This window comes from Anas acuta, chromosome 5 (assembly GCF_963932015.1).
Source record: "Anas acuta chromosome 5, bAnaAcu1.1, whole genome shotgun sequence".
Taxonomy (NCBI): Eukaryota; Metazoa; Chordata; class Aves; order Anseriformes; family Anatidae; genus Anas; species Anas acuta.
The window spans coordinates 25,642,882-25,665,757 of record NC_088983.1 but is presented as its reverse complement, the minus strand read 5'-3'; the positions used below and the strand labels follow the sequence as shown (position 1 = coordinate 25,665,757).

The 22,876-nt window shown below is 43.9% G+C and overlaps 1 protein-coding gene across 1 annotated transcript; it reads left to right on the top strand.

The window, feature by feature from the left end:
* Positions 1-541: 541 nt before the first annotated feature.
* Positions 542-22,161, top strand: PAX9 (paired box 9). Its single transcript, XM_068683309.1, has 4 exons — positions 542-826; positions 1,710-2,336; positions 4,534-4,673; positions 19,217-22,161. Exons 1-4 carry the CDS (start codon positions 823-825, stop codon positions 19,469-19,471), a joined length of 1,026 nt encoding a protein of 341 aa, XP_068539410.1. The 5' UTR covers positions 542-822; the 3' UTR covers positions 19,472-22,161.
* Positions 22,162-22,876: the final 715 nt, after the last annotated feature.

Here is a 22,876-nt window from a genome sequence, read left to right as displayed (position 1 = left end):
TTAGTTAAAAAGAGCTTTATTGCAAGGGGGCTGAAAACAAAGAATGCCTCTCCCGTGTCTGCGAGCAAACGCGGGAGCCCCTCGTCGGTTTCGGCACACCTTCCTTTCCCGGCAGCGGGCTGGGGAGGATCCCCCCGGCTGCCCCGACGGCTTTCAGCGGAGGGGGCAAGGCCGGGCCGGCAGCAGCCGCGGTGCCGTGGGGCTGGGAGCCCGGCGCTGCGCCCTGCCCGACACGGCACGGCACGGCACGGCACGGCACAGCGCGGCCCCCCGACGGCTCCCGTCCCCTCGGGGCTGCCCGCCCGCCCCCGTCCCCTGGCAGGGTGCTGCCCTACCACAGCGCCAGCCCCGCTCAGCACCGCCCCGGCATTAATTGCACTTGGCGTGCAACTTACCGCCAGGCAGGTATTAAATAGGCATTTCTATTGTACTGGGGAGCCAGGTGCCGAGCACGCCTGCGAAAGGGAGCGGAAGGGCCGCCAGGCCCGTGCTGTCTGTCATCTCCCCTGGCCACTGGGAGGGCGGCTGGGCCGCCGGGCCGCCCCCGGGGGCGGGCTCGGGTGAGTGATGGGCTGCGGCGCCCTGCCCAGCCCAGCCCTGCCCACGTTGCCCTGAGGTTGAAATGCACAAGTCAAGGCTCTCTCGCCGGGAAGCAGATTGCCTTGTGGCCCTTTTTCCTCGCACCCCTGCCGCCTCGGTGCTGGAAAGCAGAGAGCCCGGTGGGCTAGGGCGGTCGGCAGCGCGAGAGGCTGGCAGAACGCCTCGGGGCTTAGGGCTCCGCTCGGGATTTAGGGCAGCCTCAGAGGTGTCCTGCTCAAAGGAATGGGTAAGTGGCTGGAAGCTGCAGGAGGGTTCAAGTGCTGTCAAGAGAGAGGGAGCACCCGTGCGCCGTCATGTGCCGCCGCAGCTCCCTTATTGACTTTGCTCGTGTTCCTACAAGTTGTAAGAACGCGCCGAGGGTCAGGAGCGGGGAAAAGAGAAAGCTAATGACTGCTCGGTTTATTATTAATGTTATTAGGCGAGTGCGAGGCAGGATCGCAGGCGAGTGGATGGCTGGAGCCTGTGGCACGTTGTATATTATTCCTGACACCGATCTGAGCAGTTAACATTTTAGCACGTTTATTTTACAGCCTCGTGTAATTGTGCTGTTAAGAGAGAGGCGCTAACAGCACCAGAAATAAGCTTTAAAATGTTCGTCGCGACCAGGCTTTCAGAAGCACCGAGTTGCCCTCGCCTCTCCCAAGTTTTAAAAGAATTTCCTCAACTACTTTTCCTTCCTCCCCCTCCCCCACGGCTTTGAAAATGTTTTTATTTTTCTTTTCTTTTTATTTTTTTTCACGTTCCTCTTCCTGTGGCAATAAGGCTGACTTGCTTCTTGAGGCGACTTTTCGTCTCTGGAATGTGCTTTTTCAGAATATGCGTGATGCACGATCCGGAGAAATGTGACATTTGTTGTCACGGCTTTTCTTTCTTTCGTTTCTTTTCTTCCACTTTTGTCTCGCCTTCTCCTTTTTTTTTTTTCTTTCTTTTATTATATATATTTTTTTCTTTTTAATTTCGGGGATATTCTGCTATTTGAAAGCAGCGTGAGTGGAGTGTCCGGGGGGTCCCCGAGCTGTGACAACTGCCTTCTGGTGACGAGTCGTTCAGACGCCCCCTTCAGAACCATTGGCCGTGTCCGACGGGTGTGTTTGTGTGTTTGCTTGCAGAACCTGCCTTCGGGGAAGTGAACCAGCTCGGTGGGGTGTTTGTCAACGGGAGACCCCTGCCTAATGCCATCAGGCTCCGGATTGTGGAACTGGCGCAACTGGGTATCAGACCGTGTGACATCAGCCGGCAGCTCCGCGTTTCCCACGGCTGTGTCAGCAAAATCCTGGCTCGCTACAACGAAACCGGCTCCATCCTACCGGGGGCTATCGGAGGCAGCAAGCCTCGGGTCACCACCCCCACGGTGGTAAAACATATCCGGACCTACAAACAAAGGGATCCGGGCATCTTCGCCTGGGAGATCCGGGATCGCCTGCTGGCCGATGGCGTGTGTGACAAGTACAACGTGCCGTCTGTCAGCTCCATCAGCCGCATCCTCCGGAACAAAATCGGGAACCTGTCTCAGCAGAGTCACTACGACTCCTACAAGCAGCACCAGCCGCCCCCACAGCCCGCTCTGCCCTACAACCACATCTACTCCTACCCCAGCCACATCGCCACTGCGGGAGCCAAGGTGCCCACCCCCCCCGGGGTGCCCGCGATTCCCAGCACCATGGCCATGCCCCGGACGTGGCCGTCGTCCCACTCGGTGACGGATATCTTGGGGATCCGCTCCATCACAGACCAAGGTGAGGAGGGGGGGACGCGGGGCCACAGCGGGACAGGGCCGGAGACTCCGTTCCCCGTCCCCTCCGAGGCTCGGAAAGCGTTTTCGCGGCTTGCCTCGGGAAGCCTCTTGCGTTTTCCCCAGCCCCGAGCTGGGCACCGAACTTACCGGGGGCCGTGCCCTGTGACCGGGGCGCGTCGGAGGTCCGGGTGGGAGCCGCGGACGTACTAGTGAACGGGTAATACGGGCCGTCACCGGTGGCGTTGTGACCCGAAAAGTGTCGACTCCGGCTTTGGGGAACGGCCCCGGGGTGCGGCGGTCCCAGGGCCCGCGTGGTTCCCGGTCCCGGTTGGGACGGGGCTCGCTGCCTCCCTCGGGTTGCAGGCGCCGCCTTGGCGTTAGCGAGCAGTCCATTTTCTCTAGTTTTCGCAATCAGGCCAAATTTGCTCGGGCAGGAAGTTCAAATGTCACCTAATTGCTTTAATTCTGATGCTGTATTTTCCTTCGAAGCGGTGGTCCAGGAAAACGAAACCCCGAAGATTTGCTCATTGTATCCCTTCCACCTTCTTTTTGCTTCTCCGGCTGGAAACTGTGTCATGTCTCCCAGCTGCTCGCTACGCTTTGCCGCAGAGAAAGGGACATTTTTTCCACTCCGGTCTCTGCCAGTGAACTAACAGTGAATGTGGTTAAAACAACAGTCTAAAATAACCTTTGCCTACAGCGATCTCTGTGTCCCACTCTTCCCTCCCAATTAGCGGGGGGGTGGGGGGGTGATTTTTGTTTTCATTGCGTTTTTAAAGGCAGCTGTCCGGTTCCAGCAGCACTTCAAATGCAAAGTGATCCTTTATGTATTGCAGAATAATTATTCTTTCCCCCGAAAGCTGGCGTTTTTTCCAAGCAATACATACTCACATAAGTATGTTTTATTTATACAGACATACGAATTTTTGCCCTTCTTCGCCCTTTGCTTCCCGGTACGCTGTTATCCTCAGACCGCGCCGGCACAAACAAATATGTTTCCGAGTCGGCTTTAAAAATACACGTCTGGCAACCTCTGCTCTGTGCTAGGGAGAGGTAGTGTTGGCAATGAACATTAAAGAGAACGAGAACATTACAATCACATGAGAACTGGAGATTTTTAGTGAGTTCCTCTTTTATTAACACCACATTGGCAGGCAGGCCTCTGACAGTACTGCCGGGTGTCTCGGCATCTCCCCCGTCTCTCTCAGACCTCGGAGCTGCACACATCTTTCTACGGTGTAAAATCTCCCCCCCTCCCTACCCGGCACCGACCTGGGGCTGCTGAGCAGCCGATGCCGCAGATGGGGGCTGCTCGCCCTTGATTTATAGGATAAACTGACCTTGCTGACACGGAAAGGAAGCCCCTATTCATGGGAAAGTGTGAGATCAGCAGAAAAGGGCGCTCACCGAGAGAGCTCAATTTCTTAAGACAACTTCAGATTTGTGCCTTTTCCCCGGCCTCGGCGCGGGGCCGAGCGGGGTGCTGGGGCACGGACGCCTGCTCCCACGGCGGCCCGCAGCCCTGCACCCTCCTGCGGGGCTTGGAGGGGCCGTGACCCCCATCCTCTCCCCCCCCCCCACCCCGGCTCCCGGCCGTGCCCCGTATTTCCGCGCTGCGGCTGATGTGCATAAAGGACAGGGCTTTTCTCCCTTTGTCTTCTTTCTTCCCTTTGCTTCATTTTTTCTTGTCTTTATTATTATTATTATTTATTTATTATTATTATTTATTTGTTATTATTATTATCGTCTGTGCGTTTTCCTTGGTTATTTGCTTTGTTTTCTTGGGTTTGGTCCCAACCGTGTTTAGAGCCCGGTGTGCTGGGCAGCCGCGTTGGGGTTACTTCTCTACCAGGGAAGACGCTTTGCCCTCGGACACGCTCGCACACATACGGGACAAATTAATCCTGGAGACCCCAGGCGGGGACCCGCGCAGCGACACGGGGACGAGCCAGCTCTGGCCTTGGCCGCGGATGCTCTTCCATCAGCTGCACCAGGGGGAGCGGGGAACATCACCGCCCCCCCGCCCGCCTGCTCCTCCGGTATTCCCCCCTCCAGGGGCAGCCGGGAGACCCAGCACGGTGCAGGGGGCACCTCTTAGGCCTCCCCTTAGCTCTACCCCCCCGGGGAGCGGGGCCGGGGTTTGCCCGCAGCAAGCCGCCCCTGCCTCTAATCCCCTCTTCCCTCCGTGTTTCCCGCAGTGAGTGACACCTCGTCTTACCCCAGCCCCAAGGTGGAGGAATGGAGCAGCCTGGGCCGAAACAGCTTCCCCCCCGCCGCCCAGCACACCGTGAACGGGCTGGAGAAGAGCTCCCTGGAGCAGGAGGCCAAGTACAGCCAGGTAAAGAGAGAGGGGCGGCCGGGCGGGGGTGATGCTCCGGGCCTCTGAGCTCGGCTCCGGGGCTGCGGCCCCTTCCCGGGGCTGCCGCTCCCGGTCTCAGGCCGGTGTCGGCCTTCGCTGGGCGGCTGCTTGGTTTTTTGGGTCGTGAGCCAAAAACTCCGCACGGAGGGGCGACGTCGGGAAAGAGCCTCGCTGCAGCCTCCGCTGCCTCCCCCAGCACAGGCGGCCGCCAGCCCCCCCCGGGAGACCCCGGCCCGCCTCTCTCCCGGGTTGTGCAGCGGCCGCCTGGCCCAACCCGCCGAGTAGACACCCGAGAATCGCCGCGCACCGGTCCCCGCCGCTACCGGCCCCGGCCGCGCCGCCCCCGGGGTCTCTGCCCCCCGCCGCGCCGTGCCGAGCCGCCCCCAGGCCAGGTAAAGCCGGGGGCGTCCCAGGGCGCTGCCCACCGCCGCCCTGGTGGCCGCGCTGTACTGGGCGCTGCGCTCGGTAGGCAGGGGAATAATTCGAAAATGAGGTGTAATTGCTTCCTACATTAAGCATTTTTAACCGCTTAAGTAGACTGCGAATTTCCTACATTTTAATTGCAACACAATATAACTGTGACTTAACAAATCTCTGTCTAAATCCTTGTACTTGCTAATCAAATCTCATGCCAGGAGAAAAGCTATAAAAGACTCAACTGTTGCTAGTTGGGAAAGCACAGGCTTTAAAAAAGAAAGAAAGAAAAAAAAAACATAAAAAAAAAGAACTTTTTCCATCCGATGGAAACATTTCAAAATGTAACACAGGTTTCTCAGAAACGTTGCCTTCCCTGCAATTCATTTGTTATAGCTGTAATGAATTCGAGGAAAAACTGTAATCTCCACTTAGCATGCCACTATTCAAGGACAGAGGCTTTGGACATATTTGCTGAGTTCTGTGCCTGGTTTTGGACTCCACGTTGAGGAGGTTTTTGTATCTCCTGTTTGGTGCTGAGTAGCCGAATCAGACCCTTTCACATTGTTGAGTCCAAAGTTCATGAAGTGCAATGAGGTGAAGGAGGCAGAGTTGGACATATCATAGGCCACAAAGGTGAACAATCACTTTTATATATTCTGCCTTACAAACAATATTCTGCTATTAATGCGTTATACTTGCTTTGTATTATGTTTTTCTATTATCCCATTATTATTTTGTTCATTGTGTATTTCATAAAATATGCACTGCACTCCAGCCATGACTGTGCAGTTAAAGCTAGAATTAGATTTAGAATTAACGTTAATATTCACTCTTCCACAATTTTCTTTAAAAGCAACAACAAAAACAAATCAGAATAATTTGTTAGGAATCTTGCTAAAAACTGTGGAAATACCTTGCCATTATTCTGTTGAGGATGGCTGAACCGTGGCTTTCTTGTCTTAAGCGCCAGTCTGGGCCATTCACTTTCCAAATGAATGATTGTACTGAAATAATCACAGAAAGTGGTTCATAGATTATAAACCTTTGGAATCTCATTTATCTCAACAGGCATGTTGAGGAACAATATCGTGTAAATTAGGTTATTTTCAGTGCTGGAAACTATTTCAGTGTTGGAAACTATTTTTTATCTTTTTTTCACTCTTGCAATATTTATGCTTTCATCTTGATAATATATCACTATTCTATTGTCAATACCAGTTTTGTTTTAAAGTTCTGTTCAATCTGAAAGATTGCCTGATAAATGTAATTTAAACATATTCACTATCTAAAAATGGAGCAAATTTCTATTAATAAAGTGGAATTCATTTATCAAAATACATTGTCCAAAGAGTTTTGAAGGGCATACAAACAAAAAAGCATTTATCGAAAAGGTCATTTTCTAAGATATGCTCATTAAAGAAGATAAAAAGGAGATTTCCCCCACAAACAATACGTATTAATAGAATTTGGAAATTTCTGAACTATACACCAATCTATTTATTTAGTATTCAGACTTGCTTACTAGAGAATGTATTTAAAGAAAATTAATGCCAATTAAGGATGTGAAAATGTGATTTTTTTCAGTTTTTGCTTTCTTATTTTTTTGACAAAAGATTTGTTTCGACAAGGTGCAAAGTGAAATTTATGAACCAAATTCTTGCTACATGTAGAACTGACTTAGCTGTCTGTTCGCTGAAGCACAGGGAACCTGGGGTGACATTCTGTGACAGTTAAGTCTTGCCAAAGACGTGTCCTTGGATCTTTCCATAGTCTTTCGCAACGTGTACTGCTTCGGATGTAAATAGATGAGCAGAGGGAAGGAGAGAACATTGGTTCATTTATACAGATCCAGCAAACAGGTAGCTGGAGTGGTGGAAAATGGAGAAGCCATAGCGATAATTTACATGCCAGAAGGATTACAGTGAAATAGGCTGTGCCTTTGGACTTCAGGGTAAAAGTTATTTTCCTCATCTCCTCTGTACAAAGCTCATTGTGAACACTGTGTCTTAAGAAGGCAGACAGCGGATTTCCCCTGGAGAAGAGAAGTGGCTGGTCTGTAATACTTACTCCAGCTTTATATCTGTATAACCAAACTCAGCGGAGCCTACAGCAGGAGTAGAGCAGCAGGGAATCGAGAGAGTGTGTTTTACTTAGGCTTTCCAGTTACACAACAGGAGCAGAGGGAATGTGCTCTGAAAGCACATTAATGAAGGATTCTGTGGGACCTGTAGGGAATTCTGCTGTTTCTAACTAATATCAGCTATAAATTGTAAGCATCTGCAGCATTCAAGACAGATTCACCTGCCCACAGCTTGCAAGCAGCTCCATAGCTGCTAGGTGGGTGAAGGACTTGCTCCTCCAGCCTTAATCATGGAGGATATTTTACCTCTCAAGAAGGCCCCTGGAAATTCCCTCTGCATGAGCAAGACTAGAAAAATGGAGCCCGAAGAACAAAATGTTCTGTACTTTTAAACCATATACATTTGCACCCTTCTTCTAAGTGAAACGCTTGTTTCAACACATGGGATCCTGTAGCCTTTTGTTCAGGCAGAGCTCCCATTGAACTCCCACACTTGTCAGCCAGGGCTGATCTCAAAAACCAGCTCAAATGGCTGCTTTTCCTCCCCTGCCCCACATGCCAGTGGCAATTCGGTCTGGGAAAGGATTGCGCAAAAGAGGCAGGAAGGCTTTAAATTTTTGCCTCAGCAATATGTAGTCACACTCGTTTAACATGAAACTGAACTGAATGTAGAACATTTTTCACGTTAAGTGTTATTAATTTCCTGGTGTCGCTGGGCCTTTGTTTGCAATGTTGTTTGGTATTTGGGCTTGGGGATTTTGAGAGCTCTGCCTGGCAGTCTGTCATTCTGCACCAAAAACTGCACAGGAAGTCACAGCAATGCCTTGTAAAGCTTCTTTTCAATTTTAATTACCTGATGGCCAAATTGTCATTTCATTGTAAGTAACCGCATTACGTTTTCCCACTGCAATACTGCTACACATTTCTCTTGTCATACAGCGTTGCAAACAGAGCAACTGTGAATCAGAGAAAACAAAAAGGAAAATAGATTTTTCTGAGAGCTTGACAGTTTTAGGTCATACATGTTTCATACAAAGCCCAGTTACATTCCACTATTTATACTGAGAGGCCCATTCAATGTGGTGTTGGGGGGAAGGCTTTCATGGGTAATTATATTATTAACACAAAGAATGAATATTCTGAGCATTTTATGCATTAAGCAGCTTATACTAATGGGTGCATTTGAAAAACAAATATCAGCTGAAATCACTGGAATTCACAGCCGTTTGTACCCTGCATTTGAAATGACACTATTTAATAAGTATGTATCATATTTAAAATGCAGTTTTCAGCCATCTTGTACTTGTGACTTGTTGGACTAACCTCAGGGACATGTAAAGTGAAAGAACTGCAGTTTGTACTTGCACATGTATGAAAATACAGAAGATCTGGCATATGCCTATACAATTTGTTGAGAAGCAAATGGCTTTGGAAATATTTTTTCTCAGAATTATTTTTTTTGTGTGCCTTGCAGGAAGTAGATGCGCACATTGCCAAAGGGAGCTGATACTCATTAACAGAAATATGTTTGTAACTGGGATCTAAGAGCAAGTGGTTGTTGCAAGCTTGCTTATGGAAAGGCTGAGCTGTTAGGAGGCCCAAAACCAAACCTACTGGAGTTGCTGAAAACACTCGTCTTAATTAAAAGGGGTTTGTGAACATGCCTCAGGTGACATCTTCCTCTGACATACTGGGCAGACCCCAAGTAGCAACCCCTTCACCTCTGCCTCAGCAAAACTTCCTCAGCTGTTACTGCCTTGACTTTTCAGCTTGCTGGGATAGTGCCTCTTGTTCTTCAGTTGTGTTCTGATTAGGCGATCATGAGCTCCATGTGCTTGCAGCATAAAAAAGAAGGCTCCATTTTAGGGCAAGCGATTTAAAATAATTGTGGGTGCAATTCTGGACAACTATTTACATAGAAAGTATAGGCGATGTAAATATTTATTTTATTTTCCTGATCTTTGACTGTAAATGAACAATGAACTATATATGTGGTGGCCAAAGCATTTGTAATTGTTTTTATTTACACTACTTAGAACCTGTGGCATATAATTACTTCTTTGGGAGCAAGATGACACTGTAACTTTAAATGTTATGGCCAGTTACATGACCGTTCTACACAGATTATTTATGGCAAAATTTCATTTGCAGATTGCTTGTTTGGCATCTTATTTTCTATCTCAGGATTCAGAGATTTGGACTCTTATTATGGATAAGTGTAAAATCCATAAGGTTAAAGGTCTAGACTGCCTGCTCCCAATCCATACCCAGGGAAGGGGCTGGTATTAAGGAGAGGGAAATATTAGCTTCCCTGACATATGACCGAGAATTGTAAGCAGAGTTCCTGTCTGGTGCAAGGGTTCTCACCTTGTCTTGGAGACTCAGGTTCTGTCTTATTGTCTCCAGACCAGTGCCTATTATTAAAATATTGTCACTTAAGGTGGCTTGTTTGAGGTCTAGGCATCCATGTCAATGCATGTTGTGGGTGAGGGGGATGAGCTGATCCCACTACATGCACCCGATTCCTTCCCAGGTGATCTGGATGGCACCCCATTCGAACCCCATTTGTGAGACCTGCCTCTTACTGGCCACCTGCTTCCACGGCCAAAACACAGTGCCCTGTCCACCAACCCACATGGCTTCAGGGCACTCCACCCGGATGAAACTAATAAAGAAAGTCAGAGAGGTGAGTGAATGGTGTAATGACACTCAAATTGCACGCTGAGCACCCTCTGCTCAAAGGGCCCCGAGCAGCCAGGAGCTCTGCTGTGACAAACAAGACCATGGACTGGAAAGCAAGAGGTGGGAGATCCCTCACTCAGCAAAGGAGCAGAGTGTTGGGACAAGGGGACCAGATAGGATTTCATCTCTTCAGTCTTCTGGTACTTGCAGGAGAGTGGAAAGTAGATAAAGACTGTACAGGGTGTTTGAAATTGTCTGTTGTGGCAATTGATAGTTCATTAGGGATTGCCTGTTTGCCTAATCATAATGACGATGGTCATTCAATGATTGATGGGCTGTGATTTCACCTTCCTTAACTTGATAGCTTCCCAGTAATGGCCTCTACAGCATCAGAGATTTGTTAGACAAAGGGAGTGCAGTTTTGCCTCTCCTTAAAGAGGACAAAACGGGGATGTGTCCTGTTTGTTCCCATATTTACCCAAGGTCCAGCTAGAACGAAGCTCTCTGATGTCTCTGTGTCTGTAACATCTCCTGCCAACCTCACAGCCTCAACCTTAAATAACCTTAAATAACCCAATATTTAAATACTTACACCCTTTATTTAAATTACAACAAATTGTTAATTATATTATATACAGAAGGCTTTTTTTTTTTTTTTTTGTGGAGCTTTTTGCTAAAAAATCATAGTTTAGTACATCATTGTAGAAAGAACAAACGTTTATTCTTTTCATTGTATTTGCTTGTTTAATGTCCATAGTTGCCCTGCCCGACTCCGTATTTTTGCCAAAATACCAGGGGGGAATTGTTGTGCAAATCTGTTCTAAAACTATGGGAATCTGTTCCTAGTTCCTACTCAGGGGAGTTTGTTCACACGGCATGGTTTTTCCTGAGCTTTTCTTTTGTCCTAGTAAGCACAGTATATGTGTCTATGGGAGGCTAAAGTTGTGTCTTCGTTATTGCAATTGAGCTTTGTTCTCAGAGAAAATAGATTTTTTTTTTTTTTTTCACATTAGTTTGAGGTAGCTCGGTTGTGAGGTTTGCTAAATACCAGAAGACAATCCAAGAGCCAACACTTTCATTGAAAAGGCAGTGACTTCCACTTACATTGTCCTTCCTAAACTGGAATGGAAACCATTCGGTGAACATACAGCCCTTGCACAATACTCTGCTTTTGGGAGACATTTTAGGCAGGCATTGTAGTGTGTGCCCGGTGTGCCGTATGAGGTAGAAATCACTTCACTGTGAAAAACCACCTAAAATAATCCTCTTCTGAAGAAGCATCTAAAACACTTGTTCCCACTTCTCCCTCGCACTCAGGTTTTCCTCAGTTTGCTTTGTCTCGTGTCTTTTTCTCCTGCCTCTTCTTCCCTCTGCTGTTTTTGTAGTGGATTCCTCAGGTTGTTTTTATCTGTTTAAGTCTTTGTGAAAGAGTATTTTTTTTTCTTCTGTTGTAGTTTGTTTTGGAAAAGACGTAAAATGCCCCTGGCTCCTTTAGGAAAGGATCAGTGATAGTGTGTAAATTCAAGTTATTTCTATTTCCAAAAGTGGGTTTTTATTTCCCCGAAGAGGTTGAGATTTAAAATTTGATAAGAAAATATAATTAAGAGTGATTTTGATGCATGTCGCAAATATAGTTAAAACACTCAATTGATCCTATCTGATTTCTGTGTTATTCAGTGCAGCTGGGTTTGCCTACAAGTAAAGGAAACAACTTTAAGTTAATAAAAAAGCACATTAAATGCAGGGAATAGGATCTGCTCATTATTAAGGGAATGAAGTTTTATTTTAGAAGGAAGTAGTGTGATTTGCTCATGTGGTACAGTGTAATGCAAGGACTATTGAATTTAGTAATCGGAAAAATAGTTGTAAAGAAAAAAGCATCAGTGTAAGAGAGATGATGTAGGATTGGATAACTAATTATGTTTGCAATCTTAAAGCACTTAAGCATGCATATAACTCTGTTTTAATTGTGCCTTCAAATAGAATATCAGCATGCAACTTACAGTGAAAGAGGGATCCTGTAACTCCCCATCCTTGAAAGTTTTCTTCCTATTTTTCAAAGCCCAGACTTCTGGGAATCGACCCAGCTCAGTGGAGCGACAGACTGACTGTAAATATCTTGCCCATGTGTTATGTTAAAAGCTCCTCAATTCCAGTGTGTTACTGCTGCCCAATCTTTATTGAAAATTAGGGCATATATTTCAAAGTAATATCCTACCTACAAAATGTTCCCCCATCTATTCAAGGGTATTTTGGACATCACAATTATTTGATGAAAATGTTTTCACTTTTCAGAGTCCATTCTAGTCTCTTCTGCTTACAGCGGCATTAACAGAAAATGGAAGTGGGAGCATGTAAAATAGAATAAGTTAATTCATATAAGAATATGGATACAGTTTAATAAATGCTATGAAATAAAAGCTATGAAAAGATTTTTGGAAAAATTTTCAGTATTAGGAAATGTCCCTAAACTGTGGTTTGTGGAATCAGCTCTGACTAAGTCATCACATGTACTCTGCCATCTTAGCAATTTTATTATTATTTTTTTTAAATTAGATTCTGAATGAAAAGTTATCATGAACTGGATAAATTTGTTCACTGCTCAATTCTGTAGCCCTTATTCTTTAGGTTACTGTGACTTACCTGTGTGAGCATGTTAATTTCAGGGGGATGATAATGAGTGTTTGTAGGATCATGTCATTTTTCCCATTGAAGTACTGAATAGTAGCTTCAGAATTTAGGTCTAATTTAGGTAACTACAATCTGTACCAAAATATTTTTAAATGTCATTCTACTATTCTATTTTTAAAGTTATCTTAAAAGCTTAAAAGAAACTTAGGTGTATTACTTATATCTTTAGGTAATGCCGTTTTCTGAAATGAGATTTCCATTACATGCCTGCTGCTGATGTTTTACTTGGAAAATTTGTTTACTCTTCCCCTGGGATCCCATCTGTTGGTTTGATTTATAAATCATATTTAACCTCCAATTAAAAAGGGAGATTTAGCAGGTTTGCTTCCTTTATGTTTGTAGTTTGCATTTGATTGCTCCTAGTTTTGTTGTTGTAACAGTTTTGACTGATTATGTGCACGTCACTACGAACATTAGATATCCTCTGGGTTTTTAGGCAATTTGCTCTTCTGATTGAAGGACTAGATATTCAGCTCAGTTCCATGCTATGCTTTTCCTTTGCTGTGGAAAAAATGACTCCTCCAGTAGCTACCCTGTAGTGTGTTTTCAGGACATTCGGAGAACATTTGGTGTTTCCAGAAATTGTTTAAGCTTTTCGTTTTGAAAAATGAGCAGCAAGAGAGCATCTGTTTGTGGAGCTCTGGTAGTGCTGCTGTAGTTAAGCTGCTGCCAGCTCTCCATTTTGTGGGGGAGCTGCTGCTTTCAGTAGCGCTGTGTTGATGCCTCCACAGATCTGTTTCATTTGCTCTCGGGGAAAGGCCCTGGGCTGGAGGATAAAGGCAATCGCTGAGCTTGCTGATCCAATGACAGGGAGGGTTCCTTCCATCCAAGGCAGAGTTAGAGTTAGGAAATACGTATGAAGCAGCAGCCTAACTCACCAGAGGTGTGTTCCTCTGTGACACAGGCAGAACTGCTGCTGGTTCCTTCAGGGGAGCTTGGTCTGACTCACTGTCCAAGCTCATTAGGGCTGTCAAATTAGCTAGCTTGGTCTTGAAGCCAAAGTTGTTTCTCCAGAAACACTTTTTTTTTTTCTTTTTGTAAGTGTTTTGAATACTTCTACAAAACATATGCTTAGTCAATATAGAAAACTATGTGAATACTTCCACAAAACATACGCTTAGTCAATATAGAAAACTATCTCTGTAAAACAATATTGTAGCAATTGCATTACAATGGGCAGATGACTCAAATCATTGAAAACAATTACTTTAAAATAAGAAGAATCATTTACATTCTTTTGAACACTTACTGTGGAGTTAGGCTATAAAACTGAGGTGGCATCCGCCTCACGTTTGTATTCATGTAAACTTGGAATGAGGTCATTCACATGATTGCTATTAATAATAGCTAACCGAAATGCAAGTTTACAATTTGGAATGCTGTTTCTGAGAAAAATTAAGTGACTCTGGGTCATCTTACGAAACATTTCCTACTTGTGAAAGGATCACAGGGAGATCATCTAATTTGGATGTTCATAGAACATATCTAGCAAGCAAAATGCAGAGAATGAAAAGCAGACAAGGGATGAAACAAAATGATGTCACTCAGTTACAGAGAGATATAGAATATAGATATATCTATATAGAATTTGAGTTTATACCTGAAAGTGGAATCTAGCTTGTGTTTTTATTTGGTGTTAACATAGCCAAGGCAGAAAAAAAAGTCACATTGCTTGTCTGGCATGGCTTGTTTAGGACGTTTGTGAAGAAAGTTTATATCCCGTCTCCTAAAATACAGGAGAGGAGGCTGAAACTGTATGGCAAGTTATACCAGCATAACCGTCTTAACAGAAATTGAGTTGTGGGGGGCTATCTCAGGTTCTGACTTTTAGGAATCTAAACAGCTGGTGGAAATTATTTGTTCCAAAGACAATCCCAAGCAGGCTTGGGTCTAGACTTGCTTTTCAGCTACCCACCCCTTTATATCCCAAATCCAATCAGACTGAAAACAATGTATTGTATCTAGAGTGTCTAAAAGTAAAAGTCATTGGGTTAAAACTACTGAGTCAACTCCTTCACTGGTGAAAATGCACACAGTCATTTGCTTCAGCATCATCATTTTATATCACATAAAATGTCACTTTAAGTTGCTTTGGCTTTGTATTGTGTCTTGGATATTCCTTTGACTTGCACTGGTGCATATCAGCAGTAACGCAGTACAACAGCACGAGACTGAACTTGTGATCCTGACCCGACAGTTGTTATGCAGGTATCTTTGTGAGAACATGTTTGACTGAATTTACAAATCATTTGGAGGTCACGTGTTTTAGGTTGAGAACGCAGCTCTAAAATTTGGAAATACTTATTCCGTCAGTTACTTCAAAACATCGGTAGAGGCAGCAATGCAGAGCAAATATTTCCCTCTGGTCTTTGTAGAAGCCAGGCAGTAAAGTACTGCAAACAGGAACCCTAATCATTCCCACAGCAGAGGTTCTCCATCAGTTAGAACTACATGTTTGTTTGTTTGCTTGCTTTTTAAATTGTTTCCCTTGAAAGGCAATGGTTTAAATTAAGGAAAAAAAATGTTTATAAAACTTAAAAACAAGGTTCAAGAAGCTCTGCATTTAAAACAAGTTCTAAGGGTTTTAAAAATTCATAATCACAATGGGGTTTTCGCACTCCTAATTATGAATGTTTAGATTTTGGTGTTCATTTCCTCTGATTGAAATACTGCAGGATGAATTATTCATCCAGTATATACAGGCTTGTGGAACTTAATCCCCTCCATTTATTTTAAGTGAATGTCGTGTTTGTAAAAAGTGCCAGATTGACAGACAAGATTCAACCCTCCTGATAACCTACACATTGTATCTAAAGCTGTTTAGAAGCAGAAACCATTGTGGTTAAAATTATTGTACCAAGTCCTTCACTGATGAAAGTCAGAGATGAATTTATTTATTTATTTATTTATTTTAGTAGCACAGTTTTAAGTCATGCAAGGTGAGGTTTTCTCCAGCCCCTCAGTTTTACATTTGGACTAGAATAGGCCTCTGTCTGCTTTGCCAGGAGAGCTCAAACATCTGCTGGAGCAGAACCATGCTCTGTGCCGGGCCAGTCCTTACCCACCCCAGTGCTGCCTGTTTTCCTCGAGACATTGATTGGCATTCATATCTTCATGTCTTCGAGCAGTAAAGCTTTGTAACCCTGGAAATAAAATCAGAGTGATTCATTTATTCAGTGAGGCAGAGACAACAGCTTTCAAGTGTTGGTGGCCTCTGGCAGGTCACAACTGGAGGTCCCTACACAAGTGTCTCCATGTTTTGGCCTCTGTTTTTAGGGCAAGATCTTCCTCAGATTCCAAACAGTTAGATGCCATGAAAACATCAGTTATCACAGCTGTGATTTAAGAAAAGCATGCCCCTCAGCATGGGGTCTGGCAGGGCACAGCCCAGGGACCCTTCCCAGCAGGCTGTGTGTACAAGACCTTCCTGTTTTAGGCAGAAGGAAAGTGAACTGTAGAGACAGGTATTGTGTGACACAACTCTGACCAGAGAGCTGGCGCTGGTCTATTTTATTTACACATGTAGACATAGTCACCATCTTTCTCTCTCTCTCTCTCTCCATATATATATATGGAGATATATATATATATATATATATATATATATATATATATATATATATATATATTTGTTTGGATATTTGTCTGGAGGCAGTTTAGGGTTGGATGTAACAGGAATTCATTTTTTGAGGACAAAAAGTTGCCTTTCTCACTGACGGCACTACCCATACACACTTGGCCTGTGATAGCAGGGTACGTAGAGATGCTTGGCAAAGCGATTGCATCAAGTGCTATTTCAACTCGGCATAAGTCAGCACTGCACACAGCTTTGAAGGATGCAGTCATAGCCTAAGCACTTATTTTTCCTCTGATGAGGCGCTGTTAGAGCATCTGCCTTTTCTAAAGAGTTTTAGGAGGAAGCGCCAGTGTTTGGAGAGCATCCTATAGCACAGCAGTCTGTATAGCATATGGGAAGCATTTCTCTTCTCCATGGCAAATGAGGAGCCTGACTTTTCCCAGAGCCACCTGTGATAGAGGAGAGCAGCCACAATGCAGGAAGCTGGAGAGACATGTGACTTCTCTGTATCCTAGGAGGAATTCTTGCAAAGGCACAACCAAAGGACATGACCATTTGTGCTGAGGAATCCTACTTAAATCAGGGCTTTCATCCTTGAGCCCACTGCTTGGCACCAACCTGCTTGGAAGTGGGCAAGCCTGGAGGAGCAGGGTGGCATTACAGAGTCCAGACAACCTCTTCTGAGACTTAGGGGCTGGAGGTTTGGCTGTCCTGTGCTGCTGCACCGGCTATGAGACTCCCCAGGGACTTGCCCCAGGTCTTTTTCCAGCCCTCTGTCAGGGTTTCTGTACTTCTCCCTGCAGTATCGCTTTAGGTTGTGGGTCTTGATATCCCAGTGCTACAACCCACCTCTAATGGCTCCTGTGAAAAGTTTTTTGTTGCTGTCAGAAAAACTAGAGAGGTGCTCTTTTCTTGTTTCATATGCTGCTGAAAAGCATTTGCACAATAGAAGAGTCAGGGAGCTTAGAGAACAGCCGCTATATAGGACCTGTTGTACTTTTTACTTTCTGGTAAATTCAGTGAAATAATTTTCCACATGATTTAAGAAGTGTACTAATTTACAGTGCAATTATTTGAGGGTTTGTATTAATTAGTATTGTTGCAAACACTGATATTTAGAACCAAGGCTAAAGTGTAATTCTGAGACACAGTAGGGGATGTGTAATTGGAGTTGAAGGTCAGGTCACATATTTGGATTTTCAAAAGAATAAGGCAAGTTCAGCCTCAACAAAGTGTTTATGGATTTGGAATGACAATTATGTTGCTGCTGCTGCAGCTGTATGTTTTGTACTAATTAATATCCCTATTTGAAGCTTATGGCTGAAATCCCCTCACTGTCTCCTGCTGTTTTAGATTGGTGTACACATTTATATTGACTCCAGCAGCATTACTGCTTGTTTTCCCAAGTGGCAATGAGAGGACAGTCCAGCCAGTGGAACTGAGTTACACTGGTAGGAAAAACAAACCTGAAACTAGGCCAGCATTGTTTATGGAGATAAATACTGGAAATTTAGGCAGGTGCAATCTAGACATTGATAAGCGAAATGTTAACATTGAACGAAGTTTTAGCAGGAACAAAAGTCTGTTTAATTTCTCAACTCTGCACTGTCCGGGTTACGTCCAGTTTTACCAGGTGATTAAATCTCTGCAAAATTGGCAGACATGACATGATTTACTGAATTGATACTTGCTCTTTCATATCCAGATAGAAAATCTTTCTGGGAAAAAGATACCACCAGAAATCCTAAAACATAAACAGTACACAAATCAAAACCTAAGTAAGATAAATGATCCTGTTTTGTTCCTGTTCTGCTGAAGAAACATTTATAGGGTGTGAAATAAACCACTGATATATATTTTTTTTAAATTTAAATAAGGAGTCATTCATTGTGAAATCCTACCCTGGTAGACTGAAGGACTCTCCCTTCTTTATTTAAATAGAAACCCTTCTCCCTAGCCTAGGGAGGACCTAGGAAAATAGCTTGCAGGAAAGGACCCAGCCCTGTAATTGCTTTGTGCACAGAAGCCTTATTGAAACCTGGAGAAGCTGTGGGCAAAGAACCTTTGCAAGGGTATATCCAGATACCTAGAAAACAGATTTTAAAAGACATCATCAGTAATAATACTACAGTTCTGACTCATGCTCTGAGCAAACAGTTACCAAAGAGTTTCAGATGTTCCCATCCCCCCAGCTGCTTGTTACCTTTACGCTCCAGGGAACATTTGTGCCGGGATCCATGCCCACGCCTGCCTGCTGCAGCTCAGGGCTGAGCCCTTTGGGGCTGGGGCAGGTGAGGTGCCAGGATGGGTCCATCACAAATAGATACAGCACTAGCTCTTGAACATCACCAGGAGATGCAACCATGGGATTAAGGAGTCCCTGGCATTGCTGGTGGAAGGCAGGTAGGATTACGAGGAGGCTACCTTCATACAATCATTGAATATCCAGAGTTGGAAGGGACCCACAAGGATCATCGAGTCCCACTCCTAGCTCTACACAGGACCACCTAACAATTAAACCATAATAGTAACACAGAATAAAGCTCAGTAGTTCTTGCCTTGCTTTTTGTATGTGTTCCCTAAAGTGTAAGCAGCTGGTTGTGGTTATGGCTGGGTTCCTGGGAGGGGTGTGTGGGGCTGATGCAGGGTAGCTGGTCTTACAAGCAAAGCACAAAGGGGCCTCACCACCACAGAAATTCAGAGGAATGATGGTGGGTGGCTCTCGGCTGCTGTCACATGGGCATCACCAGCCATGGTTCTTGTACAAAAGCCTCAGCAGCTTCTTTTATTGCAGATAGGTTTTGTCTTAGAATCATAGACTCGGAATGGTTTGGGTTGGAAGAAACCCTTAAAGAGCATCTAACTTCAACCCCCCTTCCATGGGCAGGGAAACCTCCCACCAGACCAGGTGCTGAAAGCCCCATCCAGCCTGGCCTTGAACACCTACAGGGATGGGGCATCCACAGCTTCTATGGGCAGCCTGTGCCAGTGCCTCACCACCCTCACTGTGAAGAATTTCTCCCTTATATCTAAACAGTTTTACTCCCTTAGAAACATTTCTCCCTTTCCTTTCAGGCACCCAACGGCCTTCCAGCTGTCGGCAGTTTCGTGTCTGCACCAGCCATGCCTCCTTATGCCACACCAGCCCAAGTCTCACCGTACATGACATACAGCGCGGCCCCCTCCGGCTACATGGCGGGCCACGGCTGGCAGCATGCCGGAGGCACGCCACTCTCCCCGCACAGCTGCGACCTCCCCACCTCACTGGCTTTCAAGGGCATGCAGACAGCCAGGGAAGGCAGCCACTCAGTCACAGCCTCTGCTCTCTGATGCAGGAGCTGGTGTCCAGGACGAGCGTCTCCGGTGCCTGGCTCATGGACTGCTCTCCTCGTGCTGGCAGTACCGGGCGTTTCTCCTCCTGACTTGCATCCCATTGGACTTTCGGGATTGAAAGAGTTGAAGGCAACACCACAAACAGAGGGGAGTGTGCTGACGTCCTTGCACTCTCCGAGTAAAGATCTTGTGTCCCTCAAAGGGCTCGTGGAAACTTGTCTGACTGTTCTCTGGTCAAACCACACGTATTTATTCTTAATCACCACAGACTTGTTAAATGTGCAATTGTTATTAAGATTTGTGTAGAAATCAATAAAGAAAAATCATCACAGGAAATTCTGCTATGCCTCAAATCAGCAATGGTGGCTTAATAGAAGGTATTTGCCAAAGACCTGTCTCTAGAGAACAAACCTCCTTATTGATGAGGTTATGCAATCCACTGCTATTAAGAGATCACATTTTTTGTTGTTTTGTTGAGTTTTGGTAATCAAATATAGAACCAAGGCAATGTGCAGCTCTCAGATTCTTCTGGCATTTCATCATCAGTGGCAGTAATACATTAGTACTTTTATCCATTTGTAAATATAGGCTTTTGACAGCATTTGTTTTCACTTCCCAGTACATTTACTTTTTTTTTTTTTTTTTTTTTTTTTTCTTTCTTTCTTGGAAGTTAAAAAGGTGACTTTCTAGCTATTTTCTGTGTCTTTGTGTGGTGGGGTGATACCCTCAGGTGATGAAGTTTAGGTAAGTTTTTTTCATCATGTTTTTGTGTGAGGTTTCAGCATCTTATGAAATACAGTTATTTCTTTAGCAGAAGATTCAAAGGCAAAAATCCAGTCAATAAACACTCCCCAGTTGCACCCAGCCTTCCATGTTCATGAAATACTACATCCATGTTAAGTACAGAAACAGAAATGGGTGGAAAATATCTGAACAAAACTGAATTCTGAAGAGAAAAAAATGCTGTTAGTGTGAAATGTGCAAGGATGCTTACAAAGCCATGTAAGTTAGCAAAACCACTGTGAAACAGAATCATACTGTCATTGTCAACTCACTTGTGTTCAGCATTTTTGGCCCCAGGATTATGTTTTTTTTTTTTTTTTTTTGTTTTGTTTTTTTAATTTAAGAAGTTGTCTTTAATTTCTGCTTTAATGATTGTAAAATATGGCTCTTGGTAAAGTTTACAATGTTCTGAATCATTTTTTTTCCCTTGTAGGTATAATGGTGGTGGTGCTACAAACACAGATATTATTTAATATTAACAAGTTCCCTTTCTAGATTTCTGTATCCAGTGGCAAGTACTCTGTCCCAGTTACCTTGCTTTAAACCTTCTTAACTTCTATCCCAAGAGAGCTAACATTCTGATCTTCGAAAATTTACCTGTTTTCCTTGGGCAATAATAAAGTTCTGAATATTATTCCAGAATGCTTTCCACATGCTGTAGGTATGTTCAGAATATGAACATGGAAAAAAATATTAAGATTGGTGTGAGATGTCATATCCTTCATAGAATGTTAATATATTGTGTATTTTTATAAATGTTGTGCAATAGCTTAAATTACAGCAAAGATGGTTAAAACAAAGGAGAAAACGTCATTCTTCAAGTATTGCTCTATCTACATACAATATTAAACATTCATTCAGTGGTAAGGTAAACTACAGTCCTCTCTTAAAATACATTCCTCTTTTTGTAGATTTCCAGGTTTCATCACTAGACAACAGTGGGCAAATTTTCCTAACAATAGAAGTAATCAGTACAAATGTTGTGTACAGTAAATCCACTGAAATACAGATGGAATCCACTTATTGCAGCCATCCTTGCTTTTTGCTTTAAAAAATAGTCAACTGAACAGTATTTCTGTAAAGAACACAGGTATTGTATTATGGCCAAAAGGAAAGAAAGATCTGATCTTGAATGTGATCCCATACTCTCAGGCCTCAGTACAGCAAAGGAATTCTACAGCTGGTTAGCTTTAGTGAGATGCTTAAGCCATTGCTATTCAGTAGAACACTTTTTAAAAGACTGTTTGCTGGAAACCACTACTTGCAATGAAATTTGCACACAAGTATATTTCCACACTGCCATACTATTAGTAAGGTGACTGATCCTATTCTGTTTTTACATAAAGTTGGAATAAGATAAAAGTTTATGCAGCCTTAACACCATGAAAAAGAAATTGGTTTAACTGTAGACTAGCTCTTCACTAAAAATAAAATAGGACTTAAAGAAAAAAAAAAAGGAAAAGATCATGAGCCAATAACTGATTTAGTTGACAATAGAATTTTAGCTTTCAACCTTTTCTTTCCTGGATAATGGAATTATTGATAAAGTCTACCTATTGTTACCCATGCAACATAGGCAATATACATCTAAAGAAAAAGTGATAAAAAGATAAAAGACAAGCAGCCTTCCAAAGCACAGATTTTTGAGCTCCAAGGATTCACAAACCTGGAATGAAGTGCACCTATGTTAAAAGTTTTCCATATTTTTCAGTGCAACAAGGAAATTTCTGGGATATGTCTTCTTATCAGAGATTCCCATGAGGCATTAATGTGTTTTGGAAGATAGAAGAACAGTTCCTCAGCTTGTATGAGTTGCTTGAATTATCTTGTCTTCATCTTAATTGGGATAATTTTTTAAAGCCAGGACAAGACATTTTATTAATTAATCTTCATCTGTGAACACACACACACACACACACACACACACACACACACACACCATCATTAACTATTTTTTTTTTCTGTTTGCTTGTTTCAGTACAGTTTATGCTTCATGCATTTGCCTGTTGTAAATACCACCTTATACCTGTGTGGAAAGTCAGTAGGACTGCATGCAGGAAGTGTCGCTCAGGATGAGCAAAGGTGCCTGACCTTGGCCCTTGGTGACTGGCTTTTTTTTGGTCAGATTTCATAACTATTTTTTTAATGTAAACCTATGATGCACAATATTTCTTTGCCCAAGGACTCTTCTTACTGCTTATACTCATGGGTAAACTGAAAACCACAGCATGTTAGCTTATTAGCCATACAAGTTTAAGCTACTTTACAATAAACAAAGGAAAAAAAGAGAAATTGTTTTTCAAGTAATAAATAGAAGTCATCTGCTGTTGTAAAAAACAGGGGTATAAATCTGGAATGAACTCACTGAGCTGAATGGGTTAATCTGGGAGATGTGCAGTATACATGAGTGCAGAATTTAAGTTTTTAGTACAAAAAGCCTAGACTCCATTCCTAGAGCATTAAATGTTTTCAAATAAATCAGTGAAGCCTAATACTCCTTTTTGTGACAGCCCCACAGTGTTTGCATGATCCTGGTGTAAAATTGATTCTGACCTCATATTACACCAGGAGCAATGGTGGATTGGCCTGGAAGAGACATAAAAAAGGCACATTCATTGG

Coding starts and splice junctions, on each gene's coding strand:
- PAX9 (XM_068683309.1), top strand. Junction 2,337..4,533: donor CCGCTCCATCACAGACCAAG/GTGAGGAGGGGG, acceptor TGTTTCCCGCAG/TGAGTGACACCTCGTCTTAC. Junction 4,674..19,216: donor AGGAGGCCAAGTACAGCCAG/GTAAAGAGAGAG, acceptor CTTTCCTTTCAG/GCACCCAACGGCCTTCCAGC.